This window comes from Coffea arabica, chromosome 7e (assembly GCF_036785885.1).
Source record: "Coffea arabica cultivar ET-39 chromosome 7e, Coffea Arabica ET-39 HiFi, whole genome shotgun sequence".
NCBI classification, from domain to species: Eukaryota; Viridiplantae; Streptophyta; class Magnoliopsida; order Gentianales; family Rubiaceae; genus Coffea; species Coffea arabica.
This window is the reverse complement of record NC_092323.1, coordinates 46,151,246-46,168,611: the sequence shown is the minus strand read 5'-3', so window position 1 is coordinate 46,168,611 and position 17,366 is coordinate 46,151,246. Positions and strand designations below refer to the sequence as shown.

At 35.3% G+C, this 17,366-nt stretch overlaps 1 protein-coding gene across 1 annotated transcript; it reads left to right on the top strand.

Moving 5' to 3' along the window:
* The first annotated feature begins 11,094 nt into the window (after window positions 1-11,094).
* On the top strand, window positions 11,095-11,487 carry LOC140011404 (uncharacterized mitochondrial protein AtMg00310-like). The gene has a single exon (XM_072060200.1). It carries the CDS (start codon window positions 11,095-11,097, stop codon window positions 11,485-11,487), a length of 393 nt encoding a protein of 130 aa, XP_071916301.1.
* The last annotated feature ends 5,879 nt before the right edge of the window (window positions 11,488-17,366 follow it).

Genomic DNA, 17,366 nt, shown 5'->3' with positions numbered 1-17,366 from the left:
TAGTGTTACAAATGGGGTAATTGGATTAGTAAATGCACTTGAACGATTGTCACCTTGACTATGTTGGGATGATTATACACGGTAGTCAGTATAAAATAAACGTCCATCAATAGAGAAGAGTAAGTCAAAACTCAGGTTAATGGTGCTTTAACTATTAAGGCAAGGCTTAGATGGATGAAATAAGAAAATGAATTATTTTGTAGTGGAATTCAGAGAAATGTAATATATGGAGTAGGTGGTGATTATAAGGGCAATGATGTTATGGTGAGTCGTTGCAGTATATGAGTCTAAAGAAATATTTATCGTAACATGTTTACAAGTTGTGGATATAACAATTATTGATAACAAGAAGCAGGAAAGGGTGAGAACATGAATGATATGTTAAAGTTAGTAAATTTGATCTATTTGTTAGGTCATACGTTTAGAAGAAAGGACGGACTAATGATGAAGCCATGACTTGATAGATCTAGTGAATGGGATGATATTATTGGGATATTTGAACATAAAAAAAAAATGAACTTTTGTGAATAAAGGTAGGAATTTCAAGGATCTACCAGCTCTATTATGGATAGAAACCAATAGGTTGGGATGATTGAGTCGGAACTTTGCCATGTTTGGATATTGAATATACTTAAAAAGACTTGTTTGACTTCTTATTAAAGTGTACTTGAGCTTGATATATACTGTAATTGACTTTGTTATGTGTGTAATTTAATTGATCATGAATTTGCTTTGTATTAATGATATATATGGAGTGAATGTGTTTCTGGGTTATAGCTACCTCCAATTGTATGCATGCATAATTGATTATTACATATTTGTAAATCGACTAGTTGTGAGAGATATAGAGTTTAGGGAATGATAATGTCAGGTTTAAAATGTTAGCATAGGTATAGATTGTTTAATTAGGTATAATGCCCAGTTGAATTGTATAACTAAAGAAATTGAATTTTATATACTTGGGAAAGTAGCCGATACAATACTTAAATTGGAAAGGGGAAAACGCTAAGACACCAATTTCTTTGGTTAAGATCAGGTGGAAACATGAATGATTGGAGGTTGGAAGGAAATACAGAAGGAATATCCGAAACTTTTCATGATTAAAGGTTTCAATTTTGAGAACGAAATTTTTATAAGAGGGGAAGAATGTGAGAACCCGAGAAAATTATGTGTATGCCCTGAATTTATTTCATTTTATTTACTTTGATATTTATTATATATAATGAATAAATGATTAAATTAAATGCCTAATTGAATCTCTATAAAATTGAGAATTTAGAAAATTTTCTAGAATAGTGTAGAAAAATTTTATGAATTAAATAAATATATGGCATGCATATCATAATTTATGTCATTTGCAAATATTACTAAACACGTAACATATACTATATAGCTCAATAAGTACATGTCTAATAAGTTTTTCTTAAAGTTAAATGTGTGAGAATCTACTAGATGAACGTAAGAAAATTTTCATGTGTTATTTAAAATTTAGTGCATGTTCCACTTTATTTTCTTTTTGTTATTGAATGATTTATAGGTCTAAATTGTCCCTTTAATAAATGAGTGAGTCCTGGCGAGAGTTGGGCAAGCGACTCGCTAAACCCTAGGGTACGCCCTAGGGGGAGGTGGGGTCGTCACACCACTTCTCTTTACGGCGCACCCTAGGGTTTCGGCAGGCTGCCTGCCTAACTCTCGCTAGGACTCACTACAAGGTAAGTTTATAACTTAGAACTACTCAACCCGCAAGATACTAATATAAAGAAGAAGTCACTTCCTTCAAAAAGTCATTCAATACCTACACCATAAAATTTCAAATTTACATCAACCGTCCTAAAATACAACTGCCAAAAAGTCAGTTAAATCATTTACATGTCCAAAATATAATCAAAGCCAGCGTTTTCAAACAAATCTCTCCACTTTAAATTCCTGTTAAGGAAATCAAACTTAAAGGGTTGAGCTAACGCTCAATAAGGTCAAGAAAAGCAGACAAGCAAACAAGTACAACTAGCATTAATAATATGCAAATCAAGAAGGGCAGCCATAATATTTTACATAAATTCACAAGAGAAAATAAAAGCACAATGACTAAAGGATACAGGAGCTCTCAGGAGCTAAATCCACAATTCATGCTACACCGATACTTTTGAACCATATTTTCCAAATGTTGACATTCCGTCAGCCAAGCAAGTAACAAGTCCGTAGAACCCTACTTTTCACCAATTTCCGTCAACCGTTACACCCCCTGCCGGGCCCGCACGTCAAACAAGATGTGATAGTACTCGAGTATATCCAAGTAAGTCAAGTACACAAACCCAAGGTTCACCAATTTCTCAACCAAACCTTTGCTGGCTTGAGTTGAATGGCTAGCCATTGGATTTTGGGGCCCCCAAGATCAAGTATAAGTCAATGAGATTGCTCTCAAATCGACACCAAGTCAAGCACAAGCACACGTATAATTGCCAAGTACGAGCAAATGAATTATCAAATCAAACAGGAGAGAACGAGTGAGATAAAGCACACACTCGTCTCGACAAGTTTAATTCACACAATCAACAAATATCATCAAGAAGCAATTCAAGTAGTGTGTAATAAGACATGCACTTGACACTCACCAAAGCCAAAAGCAAACGAGCAAGCAAGTCCTTCATTGTTCCGTGCCGGAATTCCTTTCGAAATCCTGTTGGACACCTGAAGCAATACCAACCATCCATCACTAAATGCAAACCATCTTTAGCCAACCCCTTGCCTTAAACCAACACTCACGTACACCCTAAGTTACTTAGCACACAAGGAGGAAAAAAAATTCATTCACTTACTCATCTAAGGCAATACATCGAGGGGGTCTAAATCTTTCGAAAACCACCATTCAAAATGAAGGTTTAAAGTCATAGGAGACCTTGCATCCATCCATGAAATCAAACTTAAAATGGACTAACAAATTCAAAGGAAAGTTGGAAGTTCTTAAAAGAACATTTTTGTTTAAAACCAGAAAATTCAGCCTTGCGTGACACTACTTGAAAAATCATATCTTGAGTTTCGCCAGTCCAAAAATTGAAAACTTTATACTGTTGGAAACTAGATTCAAAGCACTACAATTGTCTCGAAGACACTTTTGTATGATTAAATCTACAAGTAGGTCAAATTTTGGCTTCAATTTACAGCTTTACTAAGTTTAACAGCAAATCAGGTTTTGAATTTCAGTCGTTTTTGTAAAATTCCTGACGCTTGTAGAATTTGAGTAAAATTCAAATATTTACAAGGTTGAAATAATTCTATGTCTAGTTTCAAACGTCATAAACGAAACTCAATTTGAATTTTTCTAAACCAAGATATTGAGATTTTTCAAAAATTGGTCGGCCACACCTGCGAAAATTTTTCAGAAAATAGGGCAGTGTGCATCTTCTTAAGTCCAAAATTTTTGCTCAACCTACTCACACGTTCATAACTTAGCATCTAACAAAGGTTATTGAGCTAGATTTCACCCCAAAAATTCAAAAATCAAGGCTGGAAACCAGCTGATCAATTCGGCCTATACGCAGGGAAAAAATTTCTGGAATCTTGTCCTTCAACAAATCACATCCAAAATTCATCCAATGCATGAGATTTTCACAATAAACACAAACCACCATATATCAAGTCTTTACTTCTGAATTTTTGATATAATTACAAGTTTAATTCCGAATTTTACCCGTTGGACTGCAAGTATACAGGTCAATTTAGTAGTTTTGGCAAATATCGAGTCGATCCCATGAGGAGCAACTTAAACAAGTACTATGTCCTTTACTTACTCTATTATTTAGACTACAATCAATTTAGGCAAGAGAATCTATAAATTCTACTACCTACAAATCTTATCTAGACAATTGCAAGATAACAAATGGAGAAAATTCACTAAATACTTGAGTCTAGATATGTAGATTCCACCTATGGCCTAAACAACACAAATGAATAGATTTACCTCCTGTTACAACCCTTGTTTAATTAGGGATTCATTCCTAACATTACCAAATCTCATTTTCATGATGAAATGGTCTAGATATAGTCTAGTTTTCCCTATTCTTATGGTGAATAACTAGATCTACTTTTGTTTCCTTCATGAAATGCAAGTTTAATCCACTTCAGTGTACCTCTATTCTCATGAGTCTACTACTTAAGCTCGACTCATGTTGTTCTATCATTATTACTAACTTTCATTGAATAATAACTACTAAGAACTTGCTATTGGTGATCAAGTAACAACAAGTGATAAGCATGCACAAATAGACAAGCTAATACAATATGTAATAAGTGTAAATCATATCCAACTCATATCAAGTAGCCATAAGCTTCATCTACTCCCTAGATCTAGAAATTTAGCTATTCATGTAAGATATAACAAGAAAACACATAGCTTCATTGCATGAACACATCATGAATCACAAGTAAAAGATAGATTAAAGAAAGCTTAGCCAAGGTTAATGAAGGAGCTCCCAATGATCTTCAATTTCTTCAACAAAATGGTATATAATAAAATCTCCAATTGTTCTCCACAAAAAGTCCTAGCTAGAGAGAACAAGACAAGACTTCCTTCTAAGTTCGAATGCCAAAATCTGATATGAACTTCTTCTACTATGTTCTACTCTCTTCTTCTAATGATTCCCATATCTAATTGACAAGACATAAAACTCCTTTTCTCTTCTTTTTTGCATCAGAAGCATGTGCAGCCGAAATTCTCTTTCCAACTATAGCTGGAAAGTAGTGTGAAAACAAGGCAAGTGGCTGAGCAAATTGCAGAAATCAAGCAACAAAACACGACTTGAGAATACGCGACTACAACCCACGTTTTCTCAAGTCACGTATTCACTTCTGTGAATTTGGCCTCGCTTCAACTGCTATTTTCTCTATGATGGAGGCCGAACTAGCTCTTATGCAAAACATAAACATTGTAGCCCCTTGAGTTAGCTTTCCAATGCTTAAAGAATCATCCAATTTGGAGCTCTGTGGACTGAGATATGAGAAATACTATCGACTGGTCAATCCCCTGTTCAGCTCTCGACCATACAAATCAGCTTCTGTGTTTCAACTTTTTGACCAAGAAAACAACTGAATTGGACTTCGATGTCTTCATATCAAATGTAGATCTATCTCTTACTTCAAAATGATGTAAAGGTCACCTCGATCTGATCATTGTAGCTCAAGATATAGTCAAAATACGAAGATGTGTCAAAACTGTCTTCACTTGCATTCCATCAATTGAATGTTTTGCACTTCATGTCTTCTTTTAACCACTTCAAATCATCACCAATCATCCTATTCTCTTCTCAAGTCACTCCAATTGATGATTAAATCTTTAAACCTACAAAACATGAAGTTTTTATCATTAAAATCCATAGAAATGCAATTTTTGCCAATTCAACCACAAAATGCATATCTTGACCAATAGTTAATTAACTATAAAACTGCATAAAACACACCAAAACTAACTAGTAAAACACACTGAAAAACACGTAAAATTTGTACTTGTCAGTTGGTGATTTGAAATGAAGTGAAAGATGGCCTTTTAGTTGTTTAGGAAGTCAACTAGGAATAGTTACAACTAGTGTCATGCACTCACTAGTTTCCCTTTTGTTTCTTCCTCTTAAATACTAATCTCCCAAGATAGTTTCTCTTACTCCATTAATATTCATTCTTACTAGTCTGAGATTAATTTTTCAAATCCCCAATTAATCGTGTCGGAGCGACTTTGCCAAAATTTTGACGCAAGCGATAAAGATATAATTTAAGTAACATACATGCTAAAATGATAAAATGTTAATGACATGCCAATGGAAATGATTTAAAATAGATGAAATTAAGAATAAAAGTGCGAGTTCTCACAGGTATATTTGACAAAACCAATATGAGGGGAGGCAATTTACATACATAAAACATAAAAATGTGTATGGGAGAAGAGAAATAATACCAACAATAATCTATTAATTACATCATAAGAACAAGACTCTCAATACTCACTCTTCTCAACTAAACACAACAATATGACTTCCTATTTATAGACTAGATAACTTGATAAACAAGTCTTGTACCACAAGAAAGTTTCTAATAAGATACTAATTCTTAAACAGTAAAACTCCCATAACTTGACTCCAATAGAATTTCTAAAATCCTAACTTGACTAAAATACTGTTAAATACTAATTTGAAAATTTCAAATTTTGAGTCTTAATTTAATATGCCAACAATTCACCCCATCATTTGCTATGATAATTACAGAATATTGCCCTAGACCTAAACAACATGTCAGTTATTATACTTACATGTCCGTCTTTGAGTCTCCAACAGTTATTTCTTTAATTACATAACCCATTTGACCCTAAAAAAGCACAATGAAAATTAAAGCACAATAGAAAAGAAATGAAAAGACTAGAAATTGGTGAGGTTTATTTCAATATTAGTAAATGCTAAAAAATTATACGAACTGGTATGTATATTATACTGAACTAATGTGTGTGCAATAATAACTAGGCTTTTTTGAGTACCCTATTTCATTGGTGCTTTATCTCTATGTAGATAGAAATCGGTCAAGAATTCAGGCTACCGACACTTTATATGGTTAACTAGCTTTTGATCCCGCTTGTAAAGGAAAGCTTTAGGGTGGTTCTGTTCATCTATTGTGATATTACACTAAACCTTTAAAAATAGAATATCCACGTTTAGCACGTAAAAAATAGTTTCTTTGCAATGCCTAAATTTCACTCAACACCAAGAGTCTCTTTTTCATAAGAGTTGCTTTCACTCTCTATGTAGAGAGCCAAATCCCCCTTGTGGGCGTCTCAAACTTTCCAAAAATTCAAATCAACCGTATACTTCTTCGTTTCCCCAATAATCTCAACCTTCTTTCACATAAGTATAGATCAATCTTGCATTCAACAAATAATGATGAAACTTTGTAGCATTTATGATGCATCATGCTCTGTTTTCCTCACGAATGTCATTAGCTAGTTTGGTCAGCCATATTTGTTGGTGCAGGTAGTTGTGTTTCTCGTACATAATTATTTTGCAAGCTCAATCTATTTAGTTATATTTCCTTTTTAATTTTGTATTAATCTTTTAGTTTGCTCGTAGTTTCTTCCTATTTTTAGATCTAGTAGTAAGTGGTTACAGTTGCTCTTTCAGTTTACTTTTACCCCTGGTTTGTTAGCTTCCTTGTTCTAGTCTTGTTTAAATAGTTTTCTGCTGATTTAGCTTCGGATCCAAGCTTCGAGTAGATTCTATCCTTTGTAATTGCTATGGAATCCTGAAAAGTGGTCAAATGACTGAGGAATTAGAAGAAGTGTTAAGGAAATTCAATCTAACAGAGAAGGAAGCAGATGGTGTTCAACTGGATGGAGGGGATGTCTATCAAAGAGTAGAGGAATGTAAGATGAGTATCATTGGTAAAGTGGTGGGAGAGAAAACAGCAAATATAGCTGGAATGAAAAGCTTTATTAGTAACATGTGGCCATTTGCCAAAAACCTGAGAGTCATTGAGATAGGAGTTAATATGTTCTAGTTCATCTTTCGTAATAAGCATGATGTGGATAGAGTACTTAATGGTAGACCCTGGATATTCAATAATCTACCATTGGTTCTTCTCCTATGGAAGGAAGGAATTGAACTTGAAACAGGTGCTTTTTCAAAGACATGGATCTAGACTCAAATGTGGAATTTACCAATTCATTGGGTTACTAAGGAGATTGGGAAGAAGCTAGGAGGAGTTTTCAATAATGTGAGTAAGGTTATTATTCCACCTGGGGGGGAGGAGAAGGAAAGCATCTTAAAGTGTTGGTGGAAATAGATCTTAATCACGCTATTCTTAAAGGAACTATAGTCAAAATGGGGGGACAAGCTACATGGGTTGAATTGAAGTATGAAAAATGTCCAGATTTCTGTTATTGTTGTAGAATTATGGGCTATAATGAGAAAAGCTGTAAGGACAAAGGTGTGAATATCAATAAGGGAACGCAATATGGAGCTTGACTGCGAGCTAGTTCTTCCAGAAGTCCAGCTAAGAAATTTAATGGTTCCAAATTTACTGAATCAAATAATAGAGAGGAATAGGTTAAATCAAAGGAAATGAGTGAAGGTAATAAACAGTTGCTGTTGACTTGGCAAATTGATGAAGGGAATAGGGGCATAAAGGATAATCCATTTTTTAGGAGAGATGAGACAGTTAAAGGACATGAGAGCCTAGATAAGAATTTTGAAGGAGAAATTGTCAAACAAACAAAATTTGTGGGTAAGGGATTGGGGGGGGGAAGTGTGATGAACCAAAGGACAGGGTTTATTGTGGTAAAATGGAGTTAATTAGGGAAGGTTTGAATGTGGAAAACCTAGAAGGAGTATTACAAGATGTTACAGAAGGAGGGAGTAGATTAGAGGATTGTGATTTGATGTGGATTGATGGGAGTACTGAAGGAAAGAGTGAACAAGAAGGATTGACAGGGGATAAGTTTGAAGCTAAAAGGTTCTAAAGACACAAAGGAAGGAAGAAAGTAGCTGACAGAAAAATACAAGGGAATAGAGGGTGGAAAAGACTGATTCAAGAGGTAGGAAAGAGGAAGCTTCTTAGTGAGAAAAATACTAAAATGGAACTCAAAAAAAGGAATACTAAGAGGAAGCAAGGTGGTAAAGATGGAAAGGAAAATGAGGAGATGTTTAAAAGCAGTCAGAAAAGGGGTAAGATAGTGGCTATGGAGTCTGAGGAGATAACAATGTTGAAGGTAGTGGAGCCCAACCTAAATGTGGCTCCAAAGTCTTTATGAAGGTCTTGGTGTGGAACTATCGAGGTGCTGGGAACCCCTTGACAGTTTCCCAACACAAAGAGACTATTAATCTCCACTCCCCAGATGTGGTGCTCTTGTCAAAAACTAAAAACAAGAAATGTTTTATGAATAAAGTAATGATGAAACTGAGGTATGATAAGTTTTTCGTGGTGGATCCTATTGGTAGATCAAGAGGTTTGATTGTTATGTGGAAAAAATAGCTCATATTAGGTAAAGTATTATTTACTAAGTTTACTATAGAATTGCAGATTGAAGGGGTGGTGGCTCATTTGTGTTTTTGCAAGTAGCAATGAGCTAATAAGAGAGAAACAATGGAAAATTATTATAGGAAGAAAGGCTTTATGTGGGAGAAACTGGATTTTGGTTGGGAATATGAATGATATTGTGAATAATGATGAGAAGTGGGGTGGTATCAAGAGGCCTGAGAATAGCTTCAAGAAATTTAAGGAATTTATTAAAGTTAATGAGTTGATAGACATAGGTTTTGAGGGTGTTCCTTGGACATGGTGTAATAACTAGGAGGAGGAAGGAGAAATCAAGGAAAGGCTAGATAGAATTATTGGTAGTAGAGGGTGGAAAAAAAACACAGTAAGGCAAAATGTATACACATACTAAATGAGTCATCTAACCATTGCATGTTGTTGCCAGATACTGAGCTCGGCTATAAAAAGTGGAAGAAGAGGTTCTATTTTGACATAAATTGGCTCAAAAGTTCAGAGGTATGGGATGTGATCAATAGAGCTTGGAGTAAATAGCAGAATGGTTCCAGATTTTTCAAACTTCAGCATAAGATTAAGAAATGTAGGATAGCTCTTTTGGACTGGAATAGACAGAAAAATAACAATGCTAAGAGACAAATTCAAAGGGTAAAACAGAAGCTGGTTGATCTGCAAAGGAGTGATCAGGGCAATAAAGGGGAGAAAACAGCTAAACTGAGAAGGAAGTTGGTTGAGGCATATAGAAGAAAGGAGGTGTATTGGGGTCAAAAGGCGAGAAGCAACTGGTTAAAAGAGGGGGATAAAAATACAATGTATTTTCATGCCATTGTTGAGGGTAGAAGGAAGAGGAATAATATCTCAACACTGCACAAAAGTGATGGAAACTAGTGCAATTCTATGAAAGAGTTGAGGGAGAGATTGAGGAGTATTTCAAGAGTCTGTTCACTTCTTCTACTCCTCAGAATTTTGATTCCATTTGGATGGAATTCCTCAGGTAATTACAAACCAGATGAATTCAAAGCTCGTGAGGCCTGTGTTTGAAGTGCAAATTAGAAAAGATGTGTTCTCCCTGCAACCAAATAAAGCACTTGGACTAGATGGTATGACCCCTATTTTTTTCAACAGTTTTGGCAAACCATCAAGGTTGATCTTATAAATGCCATTTCCAGCTTCTTTAATTCAGGAAACCTTTTAAGTGCCATTAATGATACCATGATAAATCTCATCCTTAAAGTTGATCACCCTATTTTTGTGTCTCAATTCAAACCAATCAATCTATGTAATATAGTTTATAGGATCAACTCGAAGATTCTAGTTAAGAGACTAAAACCTCTGTTGAAGTTTTGCATTTGTATGAACCAATCCGCCTTTATCCCAGGAAAACAGATCATTGATAATATAGTAGTTACACATGAGTCTATTCATTGTTTGAACAATATGAGAAGTGAATCTAATGCTTTTATGACCTTAAAACATGATATGTCCAAGGCTTATGATAGAGTGGAATGGCTGTTTGTGGTGAAAACGATGGAAAAAATGGGTTTTTGTCAAACTTGGATCAAGTGGATGTTAAAATGCATGTCTTCTGTGACTTATTCTTGTAATATCAATGGTGAGAGGAGAGGCTTTGTGAAACCAACTAGAGGAATTAGGCAAGTAGATCCCTTATCTCCTTACCTATTTCTTTTAGTTACTGATGGTTTTTCTAACCTATTGAGAAAAGCAATACAAGAGCATAGGTTGACTGGTCTTAAAGTAGCACACTCTTGTCCTGCCCTGTCTCACCTATTTTTCGCAGACGACATAGTTATTTTTTGTAGAACCAATAAGGAAGAGGCTGAAGAAATGATGCAACTACTAAAACTATACGGGGAAGCTTCTGGACAGATTGTCAATGCTGAGAAATCCTCAGTCTTTTTTGGTAAGAATATAGAGCAGAATAGGAAACAGGAGATACTGAGTATGTTAGGGGGTATGAAATTAGTAAAACAAAGCAAATATTTGGGTCTCCCTGTGGTTATTGGAAGATCAAAGAAATAGGTTTTTAGTGATATCAAAGAGAAAGTTGTTAGCAGAATGAGAGAATGGAAAGAGAAATTTCTAAGTCAAGCAGGAAAAGAAGTTATGTTGAAATTAGTTATATTGGCTCTTCCTACTTATGCAATGAGTTGCTGTAAATTGCCAAAAACATTATGTATGGATATCTGTAGAGAAATGGCAAAATTCTGGTGGAGGGAAAGTGAGGAGGCAAAGAAAATCCATTGGACTGAATGGGAAAAACTGTCTGAAGTTAAAGGAAAAGGGGGATTGGGGCTCAGAGACCTTCAGTGTTTTAATAAGGCTACTTTAGTTAAGCAGCTTTGGAGATTGTTGAAAAATCCAAATCTTCCCGTTAGTAGGGTGATTAAGGGTAGATATTTTAAAGGAGCATCTATATGGAAGATGAAGGAAAGAGGTGGGGATTCCTGATGTGGAAAAGTATTTTCAGTGCTAGGGACCTATTAGAAAAAAGAGTAAGAAAGAGAGTTAGAGATGGAAGCACCATTAATTTCTAGAAGGTTAAATGGATAATGAATATTGGGAATGGAATGGTGCAATCCACTAAGCCAGCAGGATGTCAGATATCAAAAGTGCAGGAGCTGGTTAGCAATGGCAAATGGAATAAGGACTTGATCTAGACATTGTTTAGTGTGGAAGATTGTTCGAGGATAGGGAGTATCCCACCTAGTACATGTGGAAGCAAGGATAGACTGGTTTGGCCAAGGTCCAAATCTGGCCAATACACAGTCAAGACTGGTTTATGTGCTGGCTAAGGAGATGAAAGACAGGAAAGGGAAGATATAGTACGAGGGGGGAAATAATAGCAGAAATGAGGAAAACTCTGATGCATGGAAATTTTTATGGAGCTTAAACATCAAATGTAAACTAAAACATTTTATATGGAAATGTTTACGGAGAATACTGTGACAGCCCCACCTTCCCCTAAGACGAACCAAAGGGTTCAGCGGACCGCCTGTCCAACTCTCACCAGGACTCGTTTACTCTCTTCAAACAAAATAGGATATCACCTCGAGGATAAGTGAAAATAACCAATCTCAATGCTTGAAACGTATACTTACATTCATTCCCATCTCAAATAGAAATACAATCCCAATTAGAACAAAAGCTTTAAGTTCGTACTACATCCAACCTTATCCAAGCACTAGCGCGAGAACAATAAAAAAAATAAAATTTCAAAAAACTAGACCAAACTAGTCTGCACAGGACTCACGCCCTCGCTCGCATCCCCTGTAAGGAAAACAAAGCTAACGGAATGAGCTAAAAGCCCAGTGAGGTTCCATACACATAGCCAAATGATTAAACAAGGACATTAATCATGTAATGACAAGTAATCCAGAAAACATTTACAATATAAAGTAATGATAATACATTCGTTAAAAGGATACATGCTCACATGGAGCCCTTCGTTCATTCATTCCACCAACCATTTCCTTATTCCTCCAGCATTAAAAATAATTTCATTTGTAAGTGAAAACCCCTCCATTGTTCTTGACATTCATTCATTCATTTCATTTTCCCCCTACTGGACACTGGCTAGTCTCCACCAGATTTCGTGGTCATACTCGAGTATACCAAACATTAACCCAGGGTCACCAATCGCCCGACTGAATCCGCTTCTGGTTCGAGTCGACCGACAACGAAGGGCAAGGGCCCAATTCAGCCAAATGCTTACATTCATGTACAAGTAGTATTTAAACATTTAATCATTGTAAATTTCACATTCATTTAGGTCGAATGCAATAAAGTACACACTCGCCTAACAAAATTCATTTTTTAGAAATCATTGAAAACATTTAACATTTAATCTAACATTCACAAATAGTCACATAGTCACAACAATCCACATAGTCATTGGAAACATAACGTACAAAGAACACTCACCTATTTAAGCAAAATAACGTCCAAAGTTTCCTTCCGGATAACACCCTCAATCACCAAGGAACCCTAAGAGTAACCAAGAGAACACGTCATGCTTCAACCATCAAAGATTTAGGTGATTCAAAGAAAATCCGAATACCTACTAGTACAAAGTATAAGTATAGTTTTGGAAGTGAAAAGAGTACATTTAAACCAAAGGACATGAGTAAAATATTTGTAAAACTTATACTCGCTCGTAAAACTTTGAAATCTCCATTTGAGTCTAAGAAACGAAGAAAACGTATTTTTATTAGTCATAAATTTCATTTTTTCAAAGGTACAAGTTTCGGCCAGATTCTAACTTATATACCTCTAATAAAAAAGACTTGAATACCTTAGATGATTCAAACTAGTTTCATCCTCAACCCTTACTCAAGTCGAGAGTAGATCTACCTAGCCCTCGAGTGCAAATTTGGGCAGCACGCCCTTTGTATTTACCTATTTTCCAGCCATTTATGGCTTCATTATTTTCCTCAATCAGCCCCCAAAATCACACACAAATAATCTCATTACAATAGCCATTCAATAGGCTAAAAGTCATTCCATTACAAAACAAAGCTAGAAAAGTGACCGGAAATAAGGTTTAAGTTAAAGAACAAAATGACAGGTTTGACGTCTCTTAGCGTATCGGTCACAACCGAAGCTACGCTTATAGGATTGGAGTACAATTTATACCATTTCGAAGCTAAGACATAAGACTACAACTTTTGTGTTTTGACCAACTGCTGATTTAATACGGATCAAGGAGAAAAACGAAGCCAGAATGATGAAATGTCAAAACTGTCTGCAAAATTCTACCTATGGCAGTCAAGGGTATTTTTGTCATTTCACATGTTATGGTGCTCGGGTTGAGCTGAAATTTTACAGGCAGCTATATAACATCATTTCCTACAACTTTCATGTTTTGAGCTAAGCCCAATTCGGCCTCCATCATGGCCGAATGAAACTAGTCAGAACAGGGTAGTACAAAAACTTAAAGCTGGAATTAATGCAAACCAACCAGAAATTTCTTTAGGCTAAGTAAACTAGCACCTAAATACAAGATTTTCCATACATCAAAGCTAGTAAATCATGACCAACCATTACACTTCACATGTGAGCAGAAATTACACCATAAAACTGAAAATTTTCATATCACTACCTCAACTCATGAAATATTGCATAAAACAAGCAAAATCTCAACCATAAAGTACTAGTTTGCACATATTGAAAGTAGTGAAAAGTTGCTAGCCAAAAATACCTTGTAACCTCAAGAAAAATGGTAACTTAGTCTTTCCCCCTCCAAAATAACTCCACCAAAGCCTTTAAGCTTCCCTAGTGAACACTTGTATGGAGTAGTTTCAAATTTGGTTGGCTAGAACACAAGATTTGAGCAAGTTTAGAAGCTAGAAATTGAAGTGGTCTCTCTTGTTTTTCTCCTCAAAGTGGCCGGCCAAGATGGATGAAAAATGGAAAGAAATTGGTCAAAATTTGGTTTTAGTAAAGTTAAGAAGGTCTTGGTCAAATCCAACATCCAATGGGTTTGCGACACTTGGTACCTTGCTTGTTTAAAGCTTATCTTCTCACTCCCAATGGTTCATCTATCTAGCTAACCTCTAATCATCTCCTAACACCTTGTATAATAATATCACTTAGCGCAAAAATCACTTAGTCACCAAAATTTTATCGCACTAGCGGGTCTCACGTCTATAATGCACTTCAAATTTAACGTTCATTAACTTATACTAGGAAAATGATTTAAAACTGTACTTACTTATAAAAATGCATAGAAACTTTAATATTTTAAAGGGCAGTATAAAAATGTAGGCAAAAATAAAATAATGCCTAGAAAATGTGAAAATTTTCGGGTTCTCACAAATACTACAAGTTAATGAGGTTGTAAAAAGGAGAACTGGGCAAGGAGATGACAAATGTATATGCTGTGGAGAAAAGATAGAAACTTTGGAACATATGTTATTTTTTTCTAGGCATGCAGAATTAATCTGGAAAGTTGCACCTATTAGATGGGATGGATTACAGGACTTCAGACATAACTTTTGGCAATGGTGGAATAGTCTTATGGAAGCCAAAAAGAGAGTTGAGGGGAGGGACCACATAGCTCTCACTATAAATATTCTCTGACAGGTGTGGAAGTCTAGAAATGTTATCCAATTTAACAAGGAGGAAAGCTGTCCAGGGAAGACTGTGAATAAGGCAATGCAGGAATGGTTAGAGTATAAGAATGTAGGTAGTGAAGATGGCATTAACAAAGAAACAAGGGAAGGTAAAGCTATGGAGGGTGGTAGGTGGACATCACCACCCAAAGGCTACATAATGATGAATACTGATGCAGGTTTGAACACATAGACAAGGAGAGTTGGTTGGGGGATTGTTGCTAGAAAGGAGGATGGGGGTTTGATTGGAGCTTGGGTAGCAAGTGAAAGCAAGCTTGGTGAACCACCTGTGGAGGAAGCATTGGTGATCAAATAGGCTTTAAACATAGCAAAGCAAAATGGTTGGAGAAAGATTATGATACAATCGGATTGCAAAGGAATAATTAACAAGATTACTGTAAAAAGTGCAGAGGATACAAGCATTGGAGTCATTCTGTTTGATATCTTAAAGATCAGTCAAGTTTTCACTGAATTTTCCTTCTCCTTTATCAAAAGAGAAGGTAACTATGTAGCTCACCACTGGCAAAGTTTGCCATTAACCTGATTCATGAAATTGTGTGGAAGGAATCCTTTCCTGAATGGCTGAACAGTTTAGCTAGAAATGATGTAGGAGCAAGTGCTCCAGATATGTAACCTTATGTTTGTAGTCAACGAATTTGTTATCGTTTGGAAAAAAAAATACTATGCCTAAATTTCATACTCCAATTTGCTTAAGAACAAACATCAACAACTTATATCTTTTTAAAACAAAAAAAGACTAAAAATACGATATGTATAAACAATAGATACTGATATGGGAACACCTAAATATCTGGAGAGTGCATCATGTTTTAACTTGTGTCCCTCCTCGCATGTAACTTAATATATGACTTTTCTTAATGGAATAAACAATAATAAACACACCAGATTTTCCACCAGATTTTTGAATCCATTTCATTATTATGCTAGCCGAATCACAGTTAAAACCATATGTTGGAAATTTGAGACTTTGTTGCACATTTTTCAATCCTTCGATTAGTTTGGTTTTCAAAAAGCTCAGTGTTGCTGAAGTCAAGCTTGCACTTCCCATTAAGATGCTCTGTTGATATTAAACAATCCTTTTATTTGGATCTAATTGGACAAAGAGGGATGAAGAAGAAAGTTTCTTGCTATGGTGTCAAATCTAAAACCCCCAGTACTTACTATCATTCAATAGCGTACCCCAAAAAAAAATTGTGTAAACATAGCCAAACACAAAATACATCAAAAAGAATTAATGCACTATCTGTTTTAATACATGGTTGTATACACTAAGAAACGAAAAAACACAATCTTTTTTATGAGAAAGAATCCTTCCTTCACTCATAGGTATGAGAAAAAGATAGAATTCAAACAAAAAAAATAAAGTGTGCTAGAGAAGGTAATCATACATTTTGATTCTATATTTCTTTGTAGAAGGAACGGATGGACTGACTTTCTTCTAAGTTATGAAGAGAATGAGTATAGTAAATGTGAGACCCCGAAATTTTACTTGTCTTTATAACCCTTATGTGAACTCACTTACCTTAGATTCTTGGTTGTTTTAATGGTTGAATTTGAGCCAAGGGAGTGAATTTCGTTAAGAAAAGTTTCATAATCTCAAGTTGTTAGAAAATCTAGAAATTTTCGCAGGAGGCTCTGCGCAACTTTAGGAAATTGGCTATAACTTCGTATAGGAAAGTCAGAATTGAGTTCCGTTTGTTGCGTTTGAAACTAGACTCATAGAGCTTCATACGGAGTAAAATTTAGAGTTTGATTCAATGTCTATAAATTCTAGGAAATTGGCAAAGTTGACTGAAAATTCTGCCCTGCACAAGTAAACATAGGAATGTTGTAGTAGATTATGGCTCAATTTGGACCAACTTATGAACTAAATCTCTTTGAGGTGTCTTCTAAAGATTATTAGTATTTGAAGTCTAATTTTTAACGAGCAAGTTGTATGAATTTTTTATATTTATAACTCAAGTTATGATTTTTCTAAAGGAAGGGCATAAGTTAGGGTTTTTGTCCATACTAGGGTTTTGGAGTGTTTTTTTTTTGTGCATTTTGGTAGTGTGATTGTGAGAACTTGTAAAATCCCTCATATTTTCTTTAAAAAATTCCCTTTTATTTGAAATCCATTATTTTACAATATCTTTACTACTCATTCACCCCCTCAATAATTGCAATTAAACATAGAATCAAGGGTTTTTCCTTTCG

What these genes read in the sequence shown, in the direction of transcription:
- LOC140011404 (XM_072060200.1), top strand. Translation starts at nt 11,095, where the DNA reads ATGAGAGAATGGAAAGAGAAATTTCTAAGTCAAGCAGGAAAAGAAGTT.